The 23718-nt window shown below is 36.3% G+C and overlaps 1 protein-coding gene across 5 annotated transcripts in view; it reads left to right on the plus strand.

Annotated features, from left to right (window-relative positions):
• Window positions 1-16479: 16479 nt before the first annotated feature.
• The window catches only part of LOC107553827 (RIMS-binding protein 2), a 57094-nt gene continuing 49855 nt past the window's right edge, over window positions 16480-23718 (plus strand). For all 5 annotated transcript variants that reach the window (XM_016236130.1, XM_016236134.1, XM_016236131.1 and 2 more), the window contains exons 1-2: window positions 16480-16557; window positions 21752-21856. In XM_016236130.1, the coding sequence (XP_016091616.1) occupies window positions 21755-21856 (102 nt within the window). In that variant the 5' untranslated portion in view covers window positions 16480-16557; window positions 21752-21754. The remainder of the gene's footprint in view (window positions 16558-21751; window positions 21857-23718) is intronic.

Here is a 23718-nt window from a genome sequence, read left to right on the forward strand (position 1 = left end):
ATGCTAGCTATCTCTTGAACGGAGCGCTTGCAAAGAGAGAGGGGTGTTTGGTGAGCAAGCAGAACAGATTGTGTCGTCTCAAAGGTCAGTGGCGCTTATTTCCTGGAAGGGCCTGACATCCATTACCCTCTATTTGACTGGACATCTTCCACAAAACAGGATGTCTGGCTGCAACACCATCCAAAAATAAAATAAAAGCTTTAGTCAGTACTGAATAGTAGCACTTGATTAGTGTATATATAAAGTGGGTACGGAAAGTATTCAGACCCCCTTAAATTTTTCACTCTTTGTTATATTGCAGCCATTTGCTAAAATCATTTAAGTTATTTTTTTTTCCTCATTAATGTACACACAGCACCCCATATTGACAGAACTATCGTCTGTCTGTCTGTCTATCGGTATATCTGACTATCTATATCTGTCTGTCTGTCTGTCAATCTATCTACAGTATCTATCTGTCTATCGTCTGTCTGTCTATCTATCGTTTGTCTGTCTGTCTGTCTGTCTGTCTATTGGTATATCTGACTATCTATATCTATCTGTCTGCCTGTCTGTCTGTCTGTTTGTAGTATCTATTTATCTATGTGTGTGCATATAACAGTTTAATTGAGTTTAATAGACAGTATAAGATATTTTAAATTAAAATATGTTTAAATATGGGTGCGTGTGTGCGTGTGTGTGTGTGTGTGTGTGTGTGTGTGCATGTACGTTTTTATGTGCATGTGTGTGAGAGAAGTGCAAGAAATGTGACCCTGGACCACAAAACCAGTCATAAGTAGCACAGGGATATTTGTAGCAATAGCCAAAAATACATTGTATGGGTCAAAATTATCGATTTTTCTTTTATTCCAAAAAACATTAGGATATTAAGTAAAGATCATGTTCCATGAAGATATTTTGTAAATTTCCTACCGTAAATATAACAAAACTTCATTTTTGATTAGTAATATGCATTGCTAAGAACTTAATTTGGACAACTTTAAAGGTGCTTGTCTCAGTAGATTTTTTTTTTGCACCCTCAGATTCCAGATTTTCAGATAGTTGTATCTCGGCCAAATATTGTCCTATCCTTATTTATTCAGCTTTCAGATTATATATAAATTTTAATATCGAAAAATTGACACTTAAGACTGGTTTTGTGATCCAGGGTCTCACACACAAATATATATATATATACAGTGGGTACGGAAAGTATTCAGACCCCCTTAAATTTTTCACTCTTTGTTATATTGCAGCCATTTGCTAAAATCATTTAAGTTATTTTTTTTTCCTCATTAATGTACACACAGCACCCCATATTGACAGAAAAACACAGAATTGTTGACATTTTTGCAGATTTATTAAAAAAGAAAAACTGAAATATCACATGGTCCTAAGTATTCAGACCCTTTGCTGTGACACTCATATATTTAACTCAGGGGCTGTCCATTTCTTCTGATCATCCTTGAGAGGGTTCTACGCCTGCATTTGAGTCCAGCTGTGTTTGATTATACTGATTGGACTTGATTAGGAAAGCCACACACCTGTCTATATAAGACCTTACAGCTCACAGTGCATGTCAGAGCAAATGAGAATCATGAGGTCAAAGGAACTGCCTGAAGAGCTCAGAGACAGAATTGTGGCAAGGCACAGGTCTGGGCAAGGGTACAAAAAAAATTTCTGCTGCACTTAAAAGTTCCTAAGAGCACAGTGGCCTCCATAATCCTTAAATGGAAGACGTTTGGGACGACCAGAACCCTTCCTAGAGCTGGCCGTCCGGCCAAACTGAGCTATCAGGGGAGAAGAGCCTTGGTGAGAGAGGTAAAGAAGAACCCAAAGATCACTGTGGCTGAGCGCCAGAGATGCAGTCGGGAGATGGGAGAAAGTTGTAGAAAGTCAACCATCACTGCAGCCCTCCACCAGTCGGGGCTTTATGGCAGAGTGGCCCGACGGAAGCCTCTCCTCAGTGCAAGACACATGAAAAAACACCTGAAGGACTCCAAGATGGTGAGAAATAAGATTCTCTGGTCGGATGAGGCCAAGATAGAACTTTTTGGCCTTAATTCTAAGCGGTATGTGTGAAGAAAACCAGGCACTGCTCATCACCTGTCCAATACAGTCCCAACAGTGAAGCATGGTGGTGGCAGCATCATGCTGGGGGGGTGTTTTTCAGCTGCAGGGACAGGACGACTGGTTGCAATCAAGGGAAAGATGAATGCGGCCAAGTACAGGGATATCCTAAACGAAAACCTTCTCCAGAGTGCTCAGGACCTCAGACTGGGCCAAAGGTTTACCTTCCAACAAGACAATGACCCTAAGCACACAGCTAAAATAACGAAGGAGTGGCTTCACAACAACTCTGGGACTGTTCTTGAATGGCCCAGCCAGAGCCCTGACTTAAACCAAATTGAGCAACTCTGGAGAGACCTAAAAATGGCTGTCCACCAACGTTTACCATCCAACCTGACAGAACTGGAGAGGATCTGCAAGGAGGAATGACAGAGGATCCCCAAATCCAGGTGTGAAAAACTTATTGCATCTTTCCCAAAAAGACTCATAGCTGTATTAGATCAAAAGGGTGCTTCTACGAAATACTGAGCAAAGGGTCTGAATACATAGGACCATCTGATATTTCAGTTTTTCTTTTTTAATAAAATCTGCAAAAATGTCAACAATTCTGTGTTTTTCTGTCAATATGAGGTGCTGTGTGTACATTAATGAGGAAAAAAAAATAACTTAAATGATTTTAGCAAATGACTGCAATATAACAAAGAGTGAAAAATTTAAGGGGGTCTGAATACTTTCCGTACCCACTGTATATAACAGTTATCTGTATAAATTATAAAACACTATCACGAGGTAATGTTTAATTTATTATATTATATTATATATATTTATTTATTACATTTTATATTATCATCTCACACATGCATCAGCATTTTCTATAATGTCTAAATTCTAAATCAAAATACATATCTGATATGACTTAATATTTAATTAGCATCAAACAAACAATATAATTCATATTCTCAAGGATTAAAGATTAAACGGGAAAAAAATAAAAATGATTGCACAACCATCAATTAGGTGACGATATGCACTAAGCATGTAAACGACCACTGAATAAAAGAAGAAGAATGAAACAGCATGGCGCACTTTTTCTTAGCGTCCGTTTCCGTAGTGACTCGTCGATTCGTCGCTCCTTCCTCCGTCACAGCACCGCGAGTTCCCATCTGACGGCCGGACGCACACTCACCAAACCCCCCACTCCTCCTGCGGCCTTTATGCTGCTGTGCGGAGGGGCGGGGCTGGGCTGGGTCTCTGGGGATGACGTCATGAAGTCACCAAGACTGGGACGCTGGGCGGAGCGACGCTCAGAGGGGGTGTTGCGGGGAGCAGGGCTCCAAACAGAGCTGAAGGTAGAGCTACTGAGGGCACTGACGCCACTCAAACAATGAGAGCCGGTAAATGGGGTCTCCTGCTCACTCCTCCCGCCCACCGGGGACACAGACGGGGCAGGAGAGAAGAGCTGGACTCGACTGGTGCTGTGTGGACCCTGAACTGGTGTGGATTTGTTGCCTCTCCGACAGGGCCGGGTCTAGGGGGGGCAATGTCCCCCCAGATTCTCCTTGTGCCCCCCCAAAAATGTCCAGCCAAAATAATAAAATAAAATAAATAAAAAAAATAAGCATTAAACACTTATTATTTGTACTATCTAAATAAGGATCAGTCACTTTGTTCAAAGGAAAAATGGACAATTATGCACATAATGACATTTGAACTCATAGCCACAAAATCTTATTATAAATAATAATAAAAAGCTAACTGTAACATCCAAGCAGAAAACACAACAGTGCATTTCTGTTCAGTGAAGAATAAAATTGCCTTTATTACAATCACAATCACCTGCTTGCCTGTAAGCCTACTTAGTATATCCTATTTTAAATAAACTGTATACTGAATTTATTTTTGTGTGAGTGTGTGTCTTCCTTCATTAGCCTTCATTGGCATGAACGGCTCGATTAGTTCCTGTATCAAATGAAGGCCCGCCTTCTGAAATACGAAATGTGCTGTGATTGGTTAGAAAAAAATTAACTTAAATGATTTAGCAAATGGCTGCAATATAACAAAGAGTGAAAAATTTAAGGGGGTCTGAATACTTTCCGTACCCACTATATATATATATATATATATACATACACACACACACACACACTATAGATAACTATACATATGTAACTATACTGTATACACTACCTATTCATGTTATAATATCTTGATTTTTAATGTACATTAACTTTAAAACTACATTCCTAATTCTGTGCCCTTTTGAAATCATAATATACTGTGTCTTAAACTTATGAACAATTCTAATAGTAACAGATTATTTTCTTTGGAGATATGCCTAACTGTACATCCTTTTTATTTTTTAAGCAGTTCTCACTGTTCTTTATGCAATACAAGGTTCAATACAGGCAAGCACAAAAGTAAATATTGCATTATTACCAGTATTATGTTGTTCTGAACATAATCATAAAACATGTTCTGATGCAGAGAGCAGAAGGTTCCAGATACAAATGTGTGTGTGTGTGTGTGTGTAATTAGTGTATGCTTCACTTCTAATACATTATTAGCAGGCTCTTCCAGCAGAATTAATAGAATGTTTTTGTAACGACCTCCCTCATGGCATCCCTCTCTTTTTTATCATTTGTTTTTTTCATAATTTGCTCATGCAAATGATGGTGCTGCAGAAACAGTGCTGAGTCTTCTGGGCTGCTTCATGCAATTTGTTAGAGTTACACATGCGATGTGAATCAAGTTTATATGTGTCTAATCTGTAATCATTAGCTCTCTCTCTCTCCTCTACACCGGGTCAATCGAGGCTTAGTCTATCATCCGTTCAGAGTTTTTTTGGATCGATGTTCAAAGAGTGGGCTGCCAATGCAATCATGTGCAGCTCAGGAGAGATTGGAAGTGACTGCAGCGAATTGACGCTAGCTGAAATGACAATGGCCTTTCGATGAGAGTGAATGGAGAGAAATGGAGGTGATCTTACCTCTGTTATGAGGCAAGAGTGTGTGTGTGTGTGTGTCTATGTATGTGTGTTAGGGATATGCCGGTATGAAATTTTCATGTTGCGATTAATGGCTAAAGCTTTTATCACGGTATATGGTATTATCACGATATTAAAATTTCGTTGCAAAAAAGTGTTGTTATAATACAGTATAACAGGTTTAATAACTTTTTTTCTTATAACAAAAATAACTGAACATTTAAAAACAATAAAGCAATACACAAAAAATGTATAAAGTTAAAAATCTTACACAGATTAAAGTACAAAAGAATTATAAAGACCAATAGGTATCACTTTACAATAAGATCTCATTAGTTAACCTTAGTTAATGCATGATCATTAACAATGAGCAATAGCTACATTTGCTACAGAAGTTATTAATCTTTGCTTAAAAATACATCTCTCTGCCATGCACTTCTCATCTATGCTTGTTTACATCAGAGAGCGCATGCGTCTTTCACGCAGCATACAGGGGTGCATTGTGACCAGTTGATGGGAAAAGTATTCTTAAAATGCATTCAAAATTCAGAATAATTTGTCATAATTATTCACAGTATTTTGAAGTGCCCACGTTAACAATATCGTGCATGTTCATTATCGTGATATATCCCATTACCGAATACCGGCACATGTCTAATGTGTGCTTGTATGAAGGAAAGTCACTTCTTTAGAGCATAAACCAGGAAGTCAATATTTTTATGCTCCGACATATATGAGGCCGCACACACACGGAGATGCACATGTGAACACATGAATACTCACATTTGTGGCTCTTGCCTGAAGAGTAAATGACGCTTGGGTCAGACCACGTGGATGTTGGTGGAGTGTAATTAAGTTTTTCATGTGCAGTGAGGGGAGAAAGCTGTGTAGGATGGGGGTTTGGTTAGGGGGCGTATGCAAATTTTCTGCAGCATTCAAGATTAACCAATCATTTGAGAAGTTAACCTAATTATACAGAGCTATTTAAAGGTGTACAGATGATTCAGTCATAAAAGCAGCATGCTGTCTGGTGTGCTGTGTGCTTCTCTCCTCTCTTGGGTAGTGCCACACAGCATTACTTTCTTGTACTTCTCAATCTTGCTTCCTCTCTCTGTCTGTCTCTCTCAATTATGTTTTGATTTCAGTTTAGTGTGCTTCATTGGTATGACAATACAATGCAAAATCTGTGAAATAATAGTAGAAAATGATAATGTGAAGAATATAAAAAAACAAATCAAAATTAATTTAAATTAATTTGCTGTAAAATAAATTAAATTAAATTCCATAGGTCTGTATTTTTTATATTTTTTTAAATATTTTTTTATGATTCAATATTTGTATTGATCAATAAAACATTAACAAAAGTAGTATTATTGTGATTTAAAATGTTTTGCACTAAAATAAATTAAATTCTAAATCTCTAAAACGTTTATTTTTAATATTTTGAAAGAAGAGTGTTATGTTCGCCAAGGTTGTTCCTTTGATAAATAAAATATTAACAAAAGTAGCATTGTTGTGATTTAAAATAAATGTATTTAAGGTATATTTGAAAAATATAATGTATTCCTGTGATGGCAAAACTGAATTTTCAGTAGTCACTATTCCAGGATAGATAGATAGATAGATAGATAGATAGATAGATAGATAGATAGATAGATAGATCAATTGTCACTTGATAAGTTTAATGTATCCTTGCTGAATAAAAATATTAATTTCTTTCAAAATGTATTTATATTAAAATCAAACATTTATCAAAATGGAATAAATTACAAAGGTAACATTAATTAAAGTCAATAGGCACTTACTGAAAACAGTTAATTGGAGCATTTTATTCTACAGAATAAAAATCTTAATAATTTTGCATCAAAATGTAATAATTTCCTCTTCCTCTGAAACAATTTTTCTTTTCCATTCATGTAACTTAGGCTATGCTGATTTAGTGATGGACTCTCTCTCTCGCGTTCTTTTTCTCCTTGTCTATGTAGACTGTTCTAGACGTGTTGTGATTCAGTTGACTACTGATCTCTGTAGTTCAAACCCTCAGTGTCAGTCTTTCTAAGACAGATGGGCCGCAGCATCTCTCTCTCTCTTACTGTCTTCACTCACTCACTTACTCACTCACTCTCTCCCTGTCTCGCTCTCCTCAAAATGAATAATGCATTGACTAACACTAGCTGTGTTGGAAACTCTCTGTTCTTACCAGGAATACACCCTGCTGTCTAAACGTGTGTTTTTCAGTGTGTGCCTGTGAGTATTTCTGCTAGACACAAGCGCGTTTGAAAATGTGTACCACAAAACTGAGAATCTAACCTTTCTGTGTGTGTGTGTTGTGTGTGTCTTGACAGGAGAGTGAGCTTCAGCATGTTCTGCAGGAGAAAGCACGTCTGAATCTCCGCTTGTTCAACGATACCCAGAAGGCAGCAAAGTATGAGCAGGTAAGCAGTCCGTCTCATTGTGGCTTACGGCTAGATAGTAAACCCTCGCCGTCTACTCACTCACACACGCACAATGGCATTGTAATCCGCTCGTACTATCATTTGTTCCCTGGTGGAGAGCACTAATGGTGTTTTTGCCACTTGAGTGGAAGTGGAGGATTGTTCCTCATAAACTGGAGGCCTTGAGCCGCCCGGCACACATTTCAGCATCCTCTAACTCAATCCACCGAGTCCCTCTGCCCCGCTGGAGCATGCCAGTGACCACCCACTCACTCGTGAGATTGATGAGTTCATCTCTGAATGGCTGTATAAATGCACACTGTATGATTATGGAGGATTTGTGCCGAGATATAAATGTCATGCTGATTTTGGTTTATGCTAAAGGAGAAACTGGAAGAATAAGGTTTGACTCGAGCGTTAATAAATCACAGTTACACATACATCTGCAAAGTTGAGTAATGTTTCAGCAAACTGCAAACTGCAACTTCTTAGAAATATGCACAGAAATTTTATTTTAGCACTGTCAAAATTAGCGCGTTAACGCAGGCGATTCATTTTTTCAGTTTAACGCGTTTAAAATATTTAACGCAGGGGCGGGGCTAGGGTTGGCCACCCCACTTACAACTGCTGTTTCTGTCTCTTTTTTTCCTGACAAGAGGTGCATTTATTTAGTCGCACAATAATGTCTTTATGACCACATCAAATGGGAGACATTTCAGATGCGTGCTCCAACTTCACTTCAGCGCCAGGCGCGAGTCAAACGAGCGCAGAAATGGTACTGTAGGGTACAGGCACCGGCGCGCGCTTTAGCCTTTATCATTTCATGTCAAAGCGCAAAATAAACTGTGCATGCAATGTCATGGTCAGATCAAGTCATGAAGTTACCAAAAAGGCGATTAAAGCTGCCTTAAAACTGTGCATGCATGTAATGTTTTATATGAGTCAAATTTAAGAACATAATTGTTTCTTTATTTAAGAAAAGAAAAAAGAGGAAATCGATAACTTAGATAACATAGCTTTAAGGATTCAACTATATTTAATTTAGAGTTTAGTGTTTGATAACTTCAATTTCTGTATATTTATGCTGAAGGGCACAGGTAGCTAAATATGACATTTATTATAATGGGTTTATGTGAAGATTGTTTCATTTAAGTTCATTTAAATTAAAGTTATTATTTAAAGTCTAATAAATGTTGAAATTGGTAGCTTTTAGTTAAATATTGGGCGGGGGGATTTTATTGAGACATCAGTAGTATTGGTATCAGTGATACTCATAAAAAAGATGGCATTAAAAAGCAGGTCATATGGGTTTTCGAAAAATATCTCTTTTGCAGTTTGTAAGGTAGCTATCCTTCAATGTAAACAGTCTGCAAAGTTGTTAATCAAAAAAGTGCATGATAAATAAAGATCAAAAGAAAGAGTCGACTCAGAATCGCCTTAACGAGTCATTATATTTTCTGAATCTTCTGTTTGTTACCCATCTATGTCTCTGGGTAACACATTAGCATAATACCGGCCTGCCCACGAAATACGAACAATCTCTGTGTCGAGAAGATGCTGTGTTCCACAATACCACAGCAGTACAATTCGAACCTTTTGTTGTACTCGTCATTTTACCGAGGACTGCTTCTCTAATCTTGGCTTTTATCTTCGTCGGCTTCTAATCTTCTTTATTTGGACCAGCAAGCATCTCCGAACCACAACCTGTAAGTATGATTGATACGTTATGTGTACATTTTCAATTGAGTGCTCAAAATATCTTTTTTTTTGTGCTAATATGTGACGTATACCTAGTGCAGCTTTAGGTTTCCATTATTTTATCCAAAAAAAAAGCAAAGTACACTTTCTTGACCGGCAATAATAATTTGTAGCCAGTAAATTTTCTGAATTGACTCTCCATTGGCCATAAGGTCACTGTGGATCCTAAATATCTGTCAGCAGTAAGAAGGTTGTGCAGTTAGTACTTTAATATGTGACTTTTTACAGTCAAAAGAGTCTGTGCTAAATCGCAAAATGATTTAACGTCATGATTTAACGTAATGACAGCAAATACCATGAAAAGTGACTGAGCTGAGATGAGCAGTGCTCCTTCTTGAATCCAAGTTAATCCTTTGACAAATGTCTCTTTCCATGTGTTCACATCCATGTGTAAAATGGGTCTGGGCAGCCATATTGTACCTTGTTAAATAATGTATCTGCATTTTATTATGTAATATTAGCTTTAGATTTCCAAGTCACTCAGTGTTATTTTAGTGTCATTGATATACTACTGTAGTTTTTAATATTTTTAAATAAGTTTTATTTTTATATTTTGTTTTCACTTGATTTTAGTTACATTTTTAGTAATTTAGCAATGTTTTGACATTTTTTTCAGTTCTGACATTTTTTACTGTTACTGAGTTACATAATTTGTTATAATTTTATTTAGTTATTAGTTTTTGTTTATTTAGTTTTAGTTACTTTAGTACTTTTAAGATAAATGAAACAAAAAATGAGAAATGTTGTCTTGGCAAGTAGCAGAAATAAAATAAGTATTTTTTTTATTTTTTATTTTTTATTATTACCATTTATTTTGCTGCTAGTTATTACAATATTTTAGTTTTTGGTAACGATAATGACCCTGGTTCGAGTCTTTCAGCGTTTTTTTTTTTTTCATCTAGAATAGTGCAGTATTCAGATACACAGTGTTTAATTATGCTTTGGTTCATAATATCGTAATAGCTTTCCTGAGTCAAAGGGCACATTTCTACTTCCTTTTATCTCTTGGTATAATTATATTTTTGGGGTTTTCTAATCCACCATTTGTATGTGTCTGCTCTGTATAGTCTGTGTGCCTGTGTGTTGGTCCTTAAGGGGTAAAAATGTAATTTCCTGGATAGTGAAGTTGATATCGCTTGTGATGTTGATCTTGAGGTGAGGGTCTTTTGTGTGTAGTCATGGAAAAGCAATTTCCTGAAGGAACGGTTTATGACAGCGTCAAGAAACATTGTTGAACAAGACATTGTAAGTCAGTTTGTGGCGTGTATGTTTGTGTGTAACACAGCATATCTATTGAAGACTTTTCTTCAAGGGTCTGTCACATCAGAAGAGTGGATATGAAGAAGTGCTGCTCTCTGGAACTGGCAGATATTACATTCTTGTAATAGCAGAATTTTATAAAAAACCGTGATTGGATTCATGCTTGAGCAGCAGCGTGTTTACAAGTGCTGGTTTGTCACGGCACTGATGGACCATAGCTGCCATCAAACAGACATATATTACTCACATAAACAGCACAACATATCACTTATGTTCTTGTTACCAGACACTGCAGTCTTTGAACCAAAAGCATAAATGTCATTCCTCATTAATATACTTTAGTGCTAGATAACAACTGATCTGTAAATATAAAATGTTTTGCTCATAATTTCTTTTTTTTGGGGGGGGTCAGTTATGATCAGTTATTATTGGTATTTATTACACGGCTCTGTGGAATACTTGATTCTGATTGGTCAGTCGCGATATTCCGAGGTATGTTATCCCTCGATAACAACCGGTAAAAGCTGCCATTTTGCTACGATTGTTTTGTACGCTGTAATGGATTATAAGAGAACTAACAAACTGGTAAGGTTTTAAAACATTTTCGTCTTAATTCTTTTATTGCCTTAATTATTTTTGTGGTGAAATGTTGTGTAATAAGTGGTTTGACTGCACCGTTTCCCTTAAATGTCTGTCTAGTTTGAATTTGCTGCTTGCTCGCAACTGCTGTCTTCACGGAAGCTTTGCGTTCAAATATTTCAACTCAAATCAATATTTTACGTCTAATTATTTACTTATGTGGCAAGTAGCCATGTAATAAGCGGGATAATGTACATCCAGCTGGTTGTTATCTCAGAATAAACCCCTTCAGGCTGATACAAAACTGATCCTGATCACCCTGTCGGGGTTTATTCTGAGATAACAACCGGCTGGATGTACATTATCCCTTACTCAATCAACAATGGTTCTTATTATTGAGATTCATATTTTTTTGTGGAAATCATGATGCTTTTTTCATCGTTCTTTGATGAAAAGAAAATTTAAACAACAGCATTTATTTACATGTGAATATATGAAAACAGCTTCATATTTTTGTGGAAATTATGATCATTTCTTTCATTATTCTTTGATGAATAGAACATTTAAACAACAGCATTTATTTACATTTAAATATGTGAAACAGCTTAATATTTTTGTGGAAATTATGATAATTTGATGATACTGTTTAAAAGAACAGTATTTATTTGTAATATAAAAATGTTATAACATTATAAACGCTCTTACTGTCACTTTTGATTAATTTCATACATCCTTTTTGTTTCTTCTTTTTGTTATATTTCAATTTATTTTATCCCAAACCTTTAAATGGTAGTGTATCATGGTTTCCACAAAAATATTAAGCAGCAAAACTATTTTGAACATTGATAATAATAAAAAATGTTTTATGAGCAGCAAATCAGCATATTAGAATAATTTTGTGGGTATATATATATATATATATATATATATTCAAATATAAAACAGTTATTATGAATGGTCAGATATAAGGGACTTCTTTCAACAACAGTAAATGATGTTTAAGTATTCCAGACTTATTTATGCTGAACTATATTTATTTATTAATTTTCTGTTAAATGGTCTGCTATAATCATTTAATACAGTAGCATGTATTCATTGGGCTCCGCTGCTTATGTCTTCCGATGCTGCACCTGTGCACTATAATCATCTAGTTTAGTCTTGGATGTGCATTTTTCTGATCTCCCCTAGTTCTGTCTCACATCTGCAAGTGTGATCTGTTATCTCAGATTTATGCCTGCTAGCATCAGCACCCCTATAGCCTGCTTATAGTTCATCTTTTAGTCATGTCTGTGTCAGTGTTTAGTTGGAGGCACATCTTGGCATCCCATCCTGGCAGAGCAGTGTCCTCCTGCTGAGCTGTTTGAAGGTAGGCCGTGTCCGAAACGTCCAAGTAGGTGTGTTGTCAAACGCTGTTGCAAAACAGGATCCCTACTCCCTCATTAGTCATTTATGAATGCAGTACCTTTGAGGCCGATAGCAATACAGAGGAAAGAAAAAGGGAGGGAAAGAAAAGACAGCATAAAGAAATAAAGAAAGCATAAAGTAATTCAAAATCATCAGGAGGTCTATACGTGGGATATTTATAAGTAATAAAGTATAACACTTTCCATAGTTTATGGTTTGAGTTCTAGCAACATACTGTATGCATTTGTCTTGCTTAAGGTGATATTTCACCCGAAAAGGAAAATTCTGTCATTAATTACTCGCCCTCGTATCATTCCAAACCCGTAAGACCTTCGTTCATTTTCAGAACACAAATTAAGATATTTTTTATTAAATCCGAGAGCTTTCTGATCCTGCATAGACAGCAACACAACTGACATGTTCAAGGCCCAGAAAGGTAGTAAGGACATCATTAAAATAATCCATGTGACAACAGTGGTTCAAAGTTATGAAGCTACGAGAATACCTTTTGTGCCCAAAGAAAACAAAAATAACGACTTTATTCAACAATTTCTACTCTTCCGTCTCAGTCTTCGACGCACGTTCACAAGAGTACCATTAAAGTTGAACCACTGATGTCACATGGACAATGACGGTAGCCATTGACTTCCATAGAATGGAAAATTTACTATGGAAGTCAATGGCTACCGTCTAATATTTGGTTACCAGCATTCTTCAAAATATCTTCCTTGGTGTTTAACAGAAGTAAGAAACTTCTTATACAGGAGTACAACTCATAGGAGAACTTGGGAGGAAATAACAGTAAATCCCCGCAGCTGTGTTTCAACGTCTAGCGGAAAACCTTCCCAGAATAGTGGAAGCAGGGAGGCTAAATTTTACTTTCCTGTCTACTAATTTAAAACACATTAAAATTGCAGTTCATACATAGAGTGACTTTAATATACATCTTCTAATCAAATTTAACTTCTGCATTAAACTTCATTTTGATATTGTTTGGGAGGTGTAAAATAAAAAATTCCAGGGTGATACTGAAAATAAACAAATGAAAAGAAAATTCGAAGTAGTTTGACATTTTAATTATTATTTTGTATATATAGCTTCCGCTCTGCCGCAATATAATATACTTAGCTGCAAAATATTTACAATCAAATGACACAACCAACAAAAATTAAGATCACAATTGTTAGAACTGGTTTAATGTATATTTTTAAAAGATTTTGACATATACTGTAGTGTATGTACAGCCTGCAGAGATTCAATAAGGCTTAATATATTGGCCAACATTGGGGCTATAGCATACACAAACAGCTTATGTTACGAATCTAAACTGAGAGCTGTAATGGTGTGACGTCTGAGTCATGTGAGCCTGCTCTTGCTTGAAAAGAATGGTCCTTCATGCATCACTTATTGTGAGTTTACCCCCCACTCCTCCCCCTCCATCTCAAATAGCTGTTTCAGAGTGAGACATCATTGAATCTACAGCTCTGTCCCAGCGCACAGAATGGCAGTCATCAAGATGGCAGCTGCTCCATCTACACAACTTGTGTCTATCCAGTCTGTTTGTGGCTCAGGCAGCATTACTGGATAGCAGAGGAGGACCATTATAGATGAGTGCCTTCAATGTTTTGACCCTTTGGCAGGCAGGCAGAGGTTGCCAGAGAATTAACCGTTGTATTTCACACCTGGCCTATAATAACATGCATATTATAAAATTTTTTGGTATGAAGCTTACACCGCAAAGCCATTAAAAGTTGTTCCTTGCTGGTGGAATGATCTTCCTAACCTTGTCCAGACAGCCGAGTCCCTGACAAAAGCATCTCTTCCATGCGCACTTAACTTAACTGCATACTGCGGATTCTTTTATAAAAATGTAAGTGAGAAAAGAGTGCTTTCACTATTTCTTAATACCTACCCATTCTATCTTGTAATATTTATTACAAAAATAATTGTGATCAAATAGTAATGGTTCCCTGATAAAGACTACTGATTTAGAACATTGAGGTTAAAATGTATTTTATATTTCATTTTATTTTATTTATGTAATACCCTGATAAAGATAACTGATTTAAGAAATTGCATTTAAAATGCATTTTATTTTTTTAATAAAAACCATAGACACATTAAAAGACAATAATAAAATTGACAAAACAATTATGAAATTTAAACTATTTATAAAAATTCTTAATTAAAATGAAAACAGAAAACAAAAATTAAAAATTACTTCAAAATATTAATTAAAAACTATAATGGTATCTCAGTGATACTAAAACATATTTATGTGTTCCTAAGTGCACATAAAACGTCAACTGAATTACTGAGTAAATTGGTTTTCTCCATTTAAAATCCTTTCATTTAGGACCAGGCTTAATCTGTGTCTCTGTAGTTTTCCCTTGCACTTTAGAATGAATGTTCCCTTAAAAGTATGCTAATTTTTGCAATGTAAATTAGACTGCCTCATAAACAGGGTGCACAGTGCCTTAAACAGCATGATATGTAAAGCTGAAAATAACAAACCAGGACTTTGATTAGATATAGCTGAATCATGAAATGATTAAATAATTTTTTTTACCTGCCCTCATGGCCTTGGCATTGGCAGAAGAAATTGTTTCAAAGGTGGAGAAAGTTATTGAATTTTCACATACGATTATAAAAACATTTTTTATTCCAACATTATTGTCACAATCTGTGATGGCGAGGAACGATGGAGACGAGGAATAAACTAAACTGTCTTTAATCCAAGAAACACAGGGTACATCCAACACTGGGAACGGCAGGAAAGACATGAACATAACAAGTAGAACCGACCGAGACAGACTAGGACTTAAATACAGGGGATGATTGGGGAAACACAGGTGTATGGGATGACTGATCAAACTAACTAACAAAACAAGGACAGGAACATGACCAAATAAGGGAACAGAAACAGGGGCAAAACATGACACAGACAGTCCATGATCCTGACAATCATAATGTCACATTTAAAAAAAAACATTTATTAAAAGGAAGTATGGTCAATTTTGATGAAATGTTCTCTTTAATTTGTACATGAAGGTCATTTGCTCAACACCACCATCACCAACAACATGCCGGTTGAATGTCATAAGAATCAACAATACAAGTGTAATAGGTCAAACATATTTCCTCTAGAACAAGCCTATTCAGCTGTAATTGCTGTTGCAGTGGGTGTTCACTTCAGGTCAGGTTGCAGATAAGAGATGAGTGTCAGACTGGACAGGCGTGGAGTGTGAGTACTGCCTCTGTCTCCGACAGCTCAGCTTTTTATCATGACTGACGCTGCGATCGATACAGGACATCAACCCCTCTGCTCTCGCTCTCTAAAAACACGACTCTCAACCCAGAGCTCAGTGCTGACTACACATACTCCGTATATCACATATCAGTGGATAAAGACAAACAGAGTATGTCATTTTCAATCGATCAGAGTATTTAATAGCATTGAATCCTTTGGGGAAACCTCTTATAGGTAACAGTGCTGCCCTCTCAGACCCTGCTGTTTATGAAAGCATGCTTATAGTTTCATCTATTAGGCTTGTGGCCACGTGGGTCCAGATGGTCTTATTAATACATGATTTCAAACAGATCCAAAGACAACCAACACAGACAGTTTAACACTTATAACTACTGGTTTCAACTCTCACCTTAATAGTTAAACTTTTAACTCAGTTTTATCCTTGTGACATTAATGCAATAAAATCACACTTCATTTTTTTTTTTTTTAATGTGGACAGAGAACAGGGAATGATGGGAGAACGGGACTTTGAAATGTGTCATTTGCATGAGTACCAGTGTGTCAAACATGTGCGCAAACCAATCGGCCATGGCTCTGATGTATGTTTTTTGGGAGGATAGAATGACCTTTCATCTTTCTAACAGAGGTCGGAGGACAAACTGTGTAAGACACTCTCGATTAATCTCTGCCTCTTTCTCTCTCTCTCTCTTTATCAGGTGAAAAATGAGTATGAACAGCTGCAGGAGGCTCTGTACACTGTGACAGTGGAGAGAGATTGCGCTCTGTTGGAGAGGACTGAGCTCCAAGGCAAACTGGAGAACCTAGAGCAGGTGCTGAAGGTGAGAACCCGCCAGATGTGTCAGTGTAAAACACATAATCAAAAGAAAAAGAAGTTATGGAAAAAGAAAATGAAGCCTACGTTTGGACAGTTTCTTCTGTAGTTCTTCAGTTTGCATTGTAAGGTTATTTTCATTACAGTTACATAAAGTATTACAGTAACATCTTTCTATCTACAGTGCCCTCCACTAATATTGGCACCCTTGGTAAATATGAGCAAAGACAGCTGTGAAAATAAATCTGCATTGTTTATCCTTTTGATCTTTCATTCAAAAAGTTCACAAAATTCTAACCTATCAATGAAGTAAATCAATTGAAAGTGGGGAGAAAATCTCATTGTGAAATAAATGCTTTCTCTAGTTCACGTTGGCCACATTTATTGGCACCCAATTATTGCAACGTCCTTTTCCCAAGATAACAGCTTTCTCCTATAATGCCTGAAGAGTTTGGAGAACACCTGATAAGAGACCAGAGACCATTCCTTCATTCAGAATCTCTCTAGATCCTTCAGATTCACCGCTCCATATTGGTGCTTCTTCTCTTCAGTTCACCCCACTCATTTTCAATAGGGTTCAGGTCAGAGGACTGGGACGGCCTGGGGTACTTTTTATCCCTGTTTGTACTAAACCCGTCTGGTGGGTTTGCTGCCAAAAAGCTCTTTTTTTAGTTTTATCTGACAATAGAAGCCAGTGTCATTTGAAGTTCCAGTCATGTCTTACAACTGAATATGCTGGAGTTTGTTTTTGGATGAGTGAGGAGAATTTTTCTTGAAACCCTCCCGAACAACATGTGGGGATGTAGGGGCTGTTTGATTTTATTTTTTTTGACTTTCTGACCCCAAGACTCAACTAATCTCTGCAATTCTCCAGCTGTGATCCTTGGAGAGTCTTTGGTCACTCAAACTCTCCTCCTCATTAGGACGATATAGACACATCCTCTTCCAGGCAGATTCGTAACATCTTTAGCTGATTGGAACTTCTTAATTATTGCCCTGATGGTGGAAATGGGGATTTTCAATGATTTAGCTCTTTTCTTACAGCCACTTTCTATTTTGTGAAGCTCAACAATCTTGTTCTGCACACCAGAACTATATTTTTTGGTTTTACTCCTTGTGATGGATGATTAAAGGAATTTGGCCTATGTGTTCCTCATATTTATAGTTCTGTGCAACAGGAAGTCATGGCTGGACAATTTCATGCTCTATAGTCACCCTGGTTAGCTAAAAAATGTAAATATGAATGGGAATATACTTAAGAGATATTTTACTCATCAGAATTTCTAGGGGTGCCAATAATTGTGGCCAACATACATTGGAGAAAACATTTATTTCATAATGAGATTTTCACCTCACTTTCAGTTGTTTTACTTCAATGAAAGTTTTTGTGAATTTTTTGAATAAAAGATTTAAAAAATAATAATAATGCAGATTTATTTCAACAGCCGCCTTTTCTCATATTTACCAAGGGTGCCAATATTAATGGAGGTGCAGGTCTGTCTGTCTATCTATCTATCTATCTATCTATCTATCTATCTATCTATCTATCTATCTATCTATCTAACATACAGTGCCAGAAGAATGGCAAATAATTGTCAAATGCAGATGAGCAAATTTTGTCGCATCAAACAAAAAAGACTTGAGGCTGTAAAGGTGTTTCAGCTAAATATTTAGTTAAGGGTATGAATACTTATGTAATGTACTTATTTCAGTTTTTTATTTTTAATAAATTTTCGAGGTTGTGACAATTCTGTTTTTGCTTTGTCTATATGGTGTATGGAGTGTAGATTGATATGGGAAAAAAAGTAATTTAAAGCAGTTTTACATAAGGCAGGAACATAACATAACATGAAAAAACTTGAATACTTTTGCAAAGCACTGTAAATTACATCTTTACAACAAATACTTTTATACAGTGATGTGTAAATATTTCCTTAATAATACAACTAAATAATTACAGTATTGAAAATTACCTTTTTTACATTACTGTAATAAGAATTTAATCTGTGCATAATAGTCATAAAAAATAATGTCACAACTATTTATGTAAAAACTCTTTATGGCCATAAAATAGGCTTCATTTTCATTATGGAAAATATAATAATATTTTTTCTTTATATTGGATATATTATATTTTGTGAGATTCACCATATCAAGTCATTCCAACCTAAAATCACAAGTTTTTTTTTTTTTATCAATTTGGAGTACAAAATAAAGTAGAAATTACGAGATGGAAATTTTCTTGACTGGTTGCCTGATTAGCTTTCATGTTGACTGAGTCAAAATGTGTGATGGCAAAGTGAAAAGGTTAGTCCTTTATCTTAGTGTGAACTATGTCAGTATCCAAGCTCATGACAGATGTTTCAGGAAATCCGGCAGGCAATGTATAACGATTTATATCATGACCTCCACTTTCATCTGTGTTTTCACCTCTTTTACTCGCCTTGTACTCTTTTATGGTTTTAGAGCTGTCGTGCACCCTCAAAGTGTGGATCTGTGATCGACTAGGAGTCCTGGAGCGCCCTACCCCTCCCCTAACGTCTAACCCTCTCCTGCCCCTCCCCTCTCCCTGCCTCCCTCCATATTTTTCATTCATCAGGTATATCTAAAGACTTTACAGAAGCCAGCACTAACTGAATGTGGACCTTTTGACTGAGTACTAACAGCTGATCTGGATGCTGTATGTGATCTGAATGGTCGGCCGGCTGAGGCACTGCTGAATGCGTTTGTGCATGACACAACAGTTATGCACAATTACACCCTCCCCTGACAAAAACTAACTCGGCTCTTCTTTTGAATGTGAGATACACATGCTGTTAATATTCTTAAAATATGCTGTTTTTTTTATTTGTTATGAGGTGACAGTTTTGCTGAATGTACAAAGTGTGAAATATGTTGAAACGATCAGTCTTTATTTAAAAAAAAAAAGTGAACTGGTAGTATCACATTATTTTAGTGGTTTAGATGTTTCATTTTTATTCTGTGGTCATATTGTCTAGTTTGAATGCAGATGATTTATTATTGCAAAATAAACTGCAACGGGGTGATCATTATATGATCTTGAAGGTTTTTTTTTTTGTGCAGTTATGACTGGATTATTTTCCATTAAATATTTAACTTAAAACATAATATTAATGCATCTTCATTTAAAAAAAAAGTTTTATAACAGCTGTTCAGCAAAAATAAAAAAAATTAATAAATAAAAAATACGTAAATGTTCACAAATGAATGAATTACTGAATGAATAAATAAATAAGTAAATAAATCAATTGACAAAATATTCATGTATGTTAAATTGATTAAGCTATTTAATAAATAAGTACTTGAGTAAAGAAGTACTGAGAAATACATAAATAGATCAGATAACCATAATATATTTCACACACAGTACAGTTTATTTGTCCTCTGAAGGTTAGATTATTCTAACCTTCCTCTTCCCTGCACTCCTCTTTCATAGCAGCATGGAAAATCCCTTCTTTCCCTTTATCCCCTGTAACCTCACATGTCACAAATGGAAAGAAAATTGCTAGGTTTTGTCACCGTGTACTTTTAACAGGTCAGAAGAGCTTCTGGGGATGTTGTTGGGCAGTAATCGGCGCTGATCGAACATGCTGTGTTGTTTGCACACACCCTTTCATGTACAGAGCTGTGACCCTTAAGCCCTTTATTGATCATGCGAAGCTCCATGGCTGTGCTTAGTCTGGCTGATTGACATAATGCTTCACTTCTGTTTTTGCTTTACCTGAAGGGGTGAAGCAAATGACACAAGCTTGATTTACAACATTTTGCTGTTGTTTTCAGTGCTTAAAGGGAAAGTTCACCCAAAAATGAAGATTCTTTCATTATTTACTCACCTTCATGTCATTTCAAAACCATATGCTGTTATTTTTCCAGTGGAAAATTACTGAAGTGCAGCTCAAAACCATGCAACAACAGTCTGTAGTGACTATGTCTACATTCCAACTCTCCTAAAGTCATGCAATAACTTTGTTTGATGAACAGACGGAATTTAACACAAGGCTGTGAGGGATAGACTTACAGTCTTTACAATGACTATAAATACTGTATAAAGGTAATAATTTTCACAACTATAAAAACTGTTCTATAGAGTTTTTGTCTACTTCAAGTTGCACAGTCAATCATTTGTTAAACAATCCTTTGAACGCATTGTACTGTCCCTTACAGCCTAAATTTGATTCCTTTTAAACATAAAAAATAGTGCTACCCTGACTTAGTTCAATTCACTGAAAATCATTTAAAGAATCAGCATATGGGTTTCAAATGACTTTATAGAATCATCTTTGGATGTACTGTCCCTTAAACATTTTTTTTAGCTCATTAGAGGACAAATAAGTGTCCGTATTCTGAAGGTGTTAACACATTAAGGGGCCGTTCACACAATGCGATTTTACTTTAAAAAATGTGAGACGGGGGCAGGGGAATAAAAAACCCTACAACATCTAGAGACACGTTTTAAACCGTTTAACTTCTTTTAGGTTTTAGATGGATGTCATTTGCTGGACAATGCATAAGCGCAGTGGTCAAGTGCATGTTTACATAGAAAAACAATGAAAAAGCAGTGCAGTGCAATGCGTTCAGTGTGAATGGCCCCTAATTCTGAGTCGATTTGGTCAGGTAAGAAAGAAATCTTAGCGTTTACATCAGATATTCCAGGATTAGAAGGGATTTTTGTCTCTGGTGCTCCTGGAGACTGATGATCTTTTATAAGCTGATATAAAAAGAGGGTCTATCAGTGCAGGGACTTTAACCAAATCTAAAAGTGTTTCAGTGTGACCTAAAAAGATTTTAAAAGAAATGATTTAACCTAAAATCAAATATGTTGTTATCATTTACTGACCCTGTTCCAAATCCATACTTTGACATTCTTGCGTGCAACACAAAGATAGTTATCTAACATCATGTCCAAGCTGCTGTTTTACAATGAAAGTCAGTGGTTACCGCAGCTGTCCCTGATCCCATCTGCTTTAATTGCATGGGGAAAAAAGCAGCTTGGACATTCTTCTTAATATCTCCTTTTGTGTTCCTCTCAAGCAAGTAAGTCATCATGATGGTGAGAAAATGACAACTGAGTTTTCTATTTTGGATGAACTATCCCTGATTGATGGTTGCTCTCATTCTGTCTGTGTTCCTCCTTTGCTGAGTTTCCTCTTACCTCCTGCTCTCTCTTCTCTCTTTCCCAGCATATGCGAGAGGCTGCAGAGAGGAGGCAGCAGCTAGAATTAGAGCATGAACAAGCCTTGGCCGTCCTCAGTGCCAAGCAGCAGGAGATTGACCTTCTGCAGAAGGTGAGAGATCAGGGTTTCCATCCACAAAAAAACTTAGGATGGAGCTCATGCACATGCTGTAGAGTGTAGAAGACCTTGTTTCATACTTAAGGCTTTTGCTCTATTTAAACAAACCAGATTCTGATTAAGACCAGATTTTTTTTTTCAGGTTTATTTGACAGGGACAATGCACATCAATAAATGTACAATGTGCCAGAATTACCCAGATCATAAAATTGTAACCCTAAAAATATAAAACAGTTAATCAATACATAATAAATACATGCTTCAAAATACATATAAAATTTACACCATTCCTAAAAAAAATTACCATCCGCTTAAAAATTATACTATACCTTGAACCAACAGATCAATACCAGCTCACTCAAACACATACACAATCCAGCTGTCAGACAAAATAACCAATGTATCACTAAATCCATAATATCAATATGCAGACAAAGACAATGTAAGCATACAGACAAGTAACAGTAGCATTAATCATTCAATCAGTACTCAACCAAACAACCTCATGTATGTAGCATAAAAATCTCAACTAGTAAAACAGACAAGACAAGAAGGCAGTAGAATTTAGTTTGTAAAATTAATGTTGGCAATACTGATTCTCAATTAACCACTTCTTTAAGTGAAACTTAAAAGAGGCATAAGTATTCAAATTTGTAATGTAATTTGGGATGGAGTTCCACTCATGAGCAGCCCTAACCAAAAACAGTCTTTGACTAAATAAAGGGACTATGCAATCACCTCTTACTGCGCTTCTCATTAATCTGTAACCATTTGATGCTATGTTTACAAACTGGCTCAATACAGGAGGAGCCAGTCCATGTTTAATTTTATACATAAGGCAAAGATCTGAATATACAATCAAATTTTCCCAACTTAAAATGTTGTACTTTTTTTAAATATCACAATGATGATGGTGTATGGATTTCTTATCTAAAACTTTCAAAGTTTGTTTATATAGAGAGAGAATTGGTGTGAGAGAAGTATTACTTGCTTGTGACCAGGTTGTCAAACAATAGGTGATATGTGAGAAGATCATTGAATGCATAAACATCTTTGCAGCCTTAGTTGACATGCAGCTATGGGCATATCTAAAATTTGCCAAGTTGAACTGAATGTTATTGCAAACATTCTTGATATGCAATCTAAAAGTAAGATTGCTATCAATATATACACCCAGATATTTAAAATCTGAGATGACTTGTAGTCTCTCCCCATCTATGACTACATCTGGCTATATCATCAAATATGATTGACAATTAGCATACAGTTTGGATTGGCGGTATGGTTCCGTTCTGGGCAAGAACTCCCTGCGCATCCATGCAGCCTAGCATGGATGAGAGCAGGGAGAGCAGCAATAACCCCCCAGGGTAAACAGAACAGAACCAACATAAATGTATTGCAGATATTGTTAAAGTTCAATAATTTTATGTACACATTTTAGAATTAGTCTGATTCAAAGGAGAATCAGAGGCTGAATCCCGACTGGCAGAGGAGGAGTTGGGGATGGAGAAGGGTAATTAGCTATTGAGCAATGCAAAAACTGCTGATAATACTGAGGGACCTTATATATGAATGCTTAGATAGGTGTCGTATTCCTATAGGTAGATGGGGATCAGCTGAGAGTCAGCTGATGCGAGCTTGACGAACGTGACCTGCCAGAACTAACGCTACGCTTGATTTCTGAGAGCTCTTTCAACATACATGTATTCATCCCAATGGCATTTTTAGTTCGAGATGGCCTGTGGGATCTAATCACTCTCATCACATCTGACTCAGTGATAGATACTATGTTGAAAGCTGGTTCTGTCTGTTTAACTTGACAAAAAGTGTTCTTATACTCAGGAGTAATATACTTC

Source organism: Sinocyclocheilus grahami, unplaced genomic scaffold (genome assembly GCF_001515645.1).
Source record: "Sinocyclocheilus grahami isolate Dianchi unplaced genomic scaffold, SAMN03320097.WGS_v1.1 scaffold482.1, whole genome shotgun sequence".
Taxonomy (NCBI): Eukaryota; Metazoa; Chordata; class Actinopteri; order Cypriniformes; family Cyprinidae; genus Sinocyclocheilus; species Sinocyclocheilus grahami.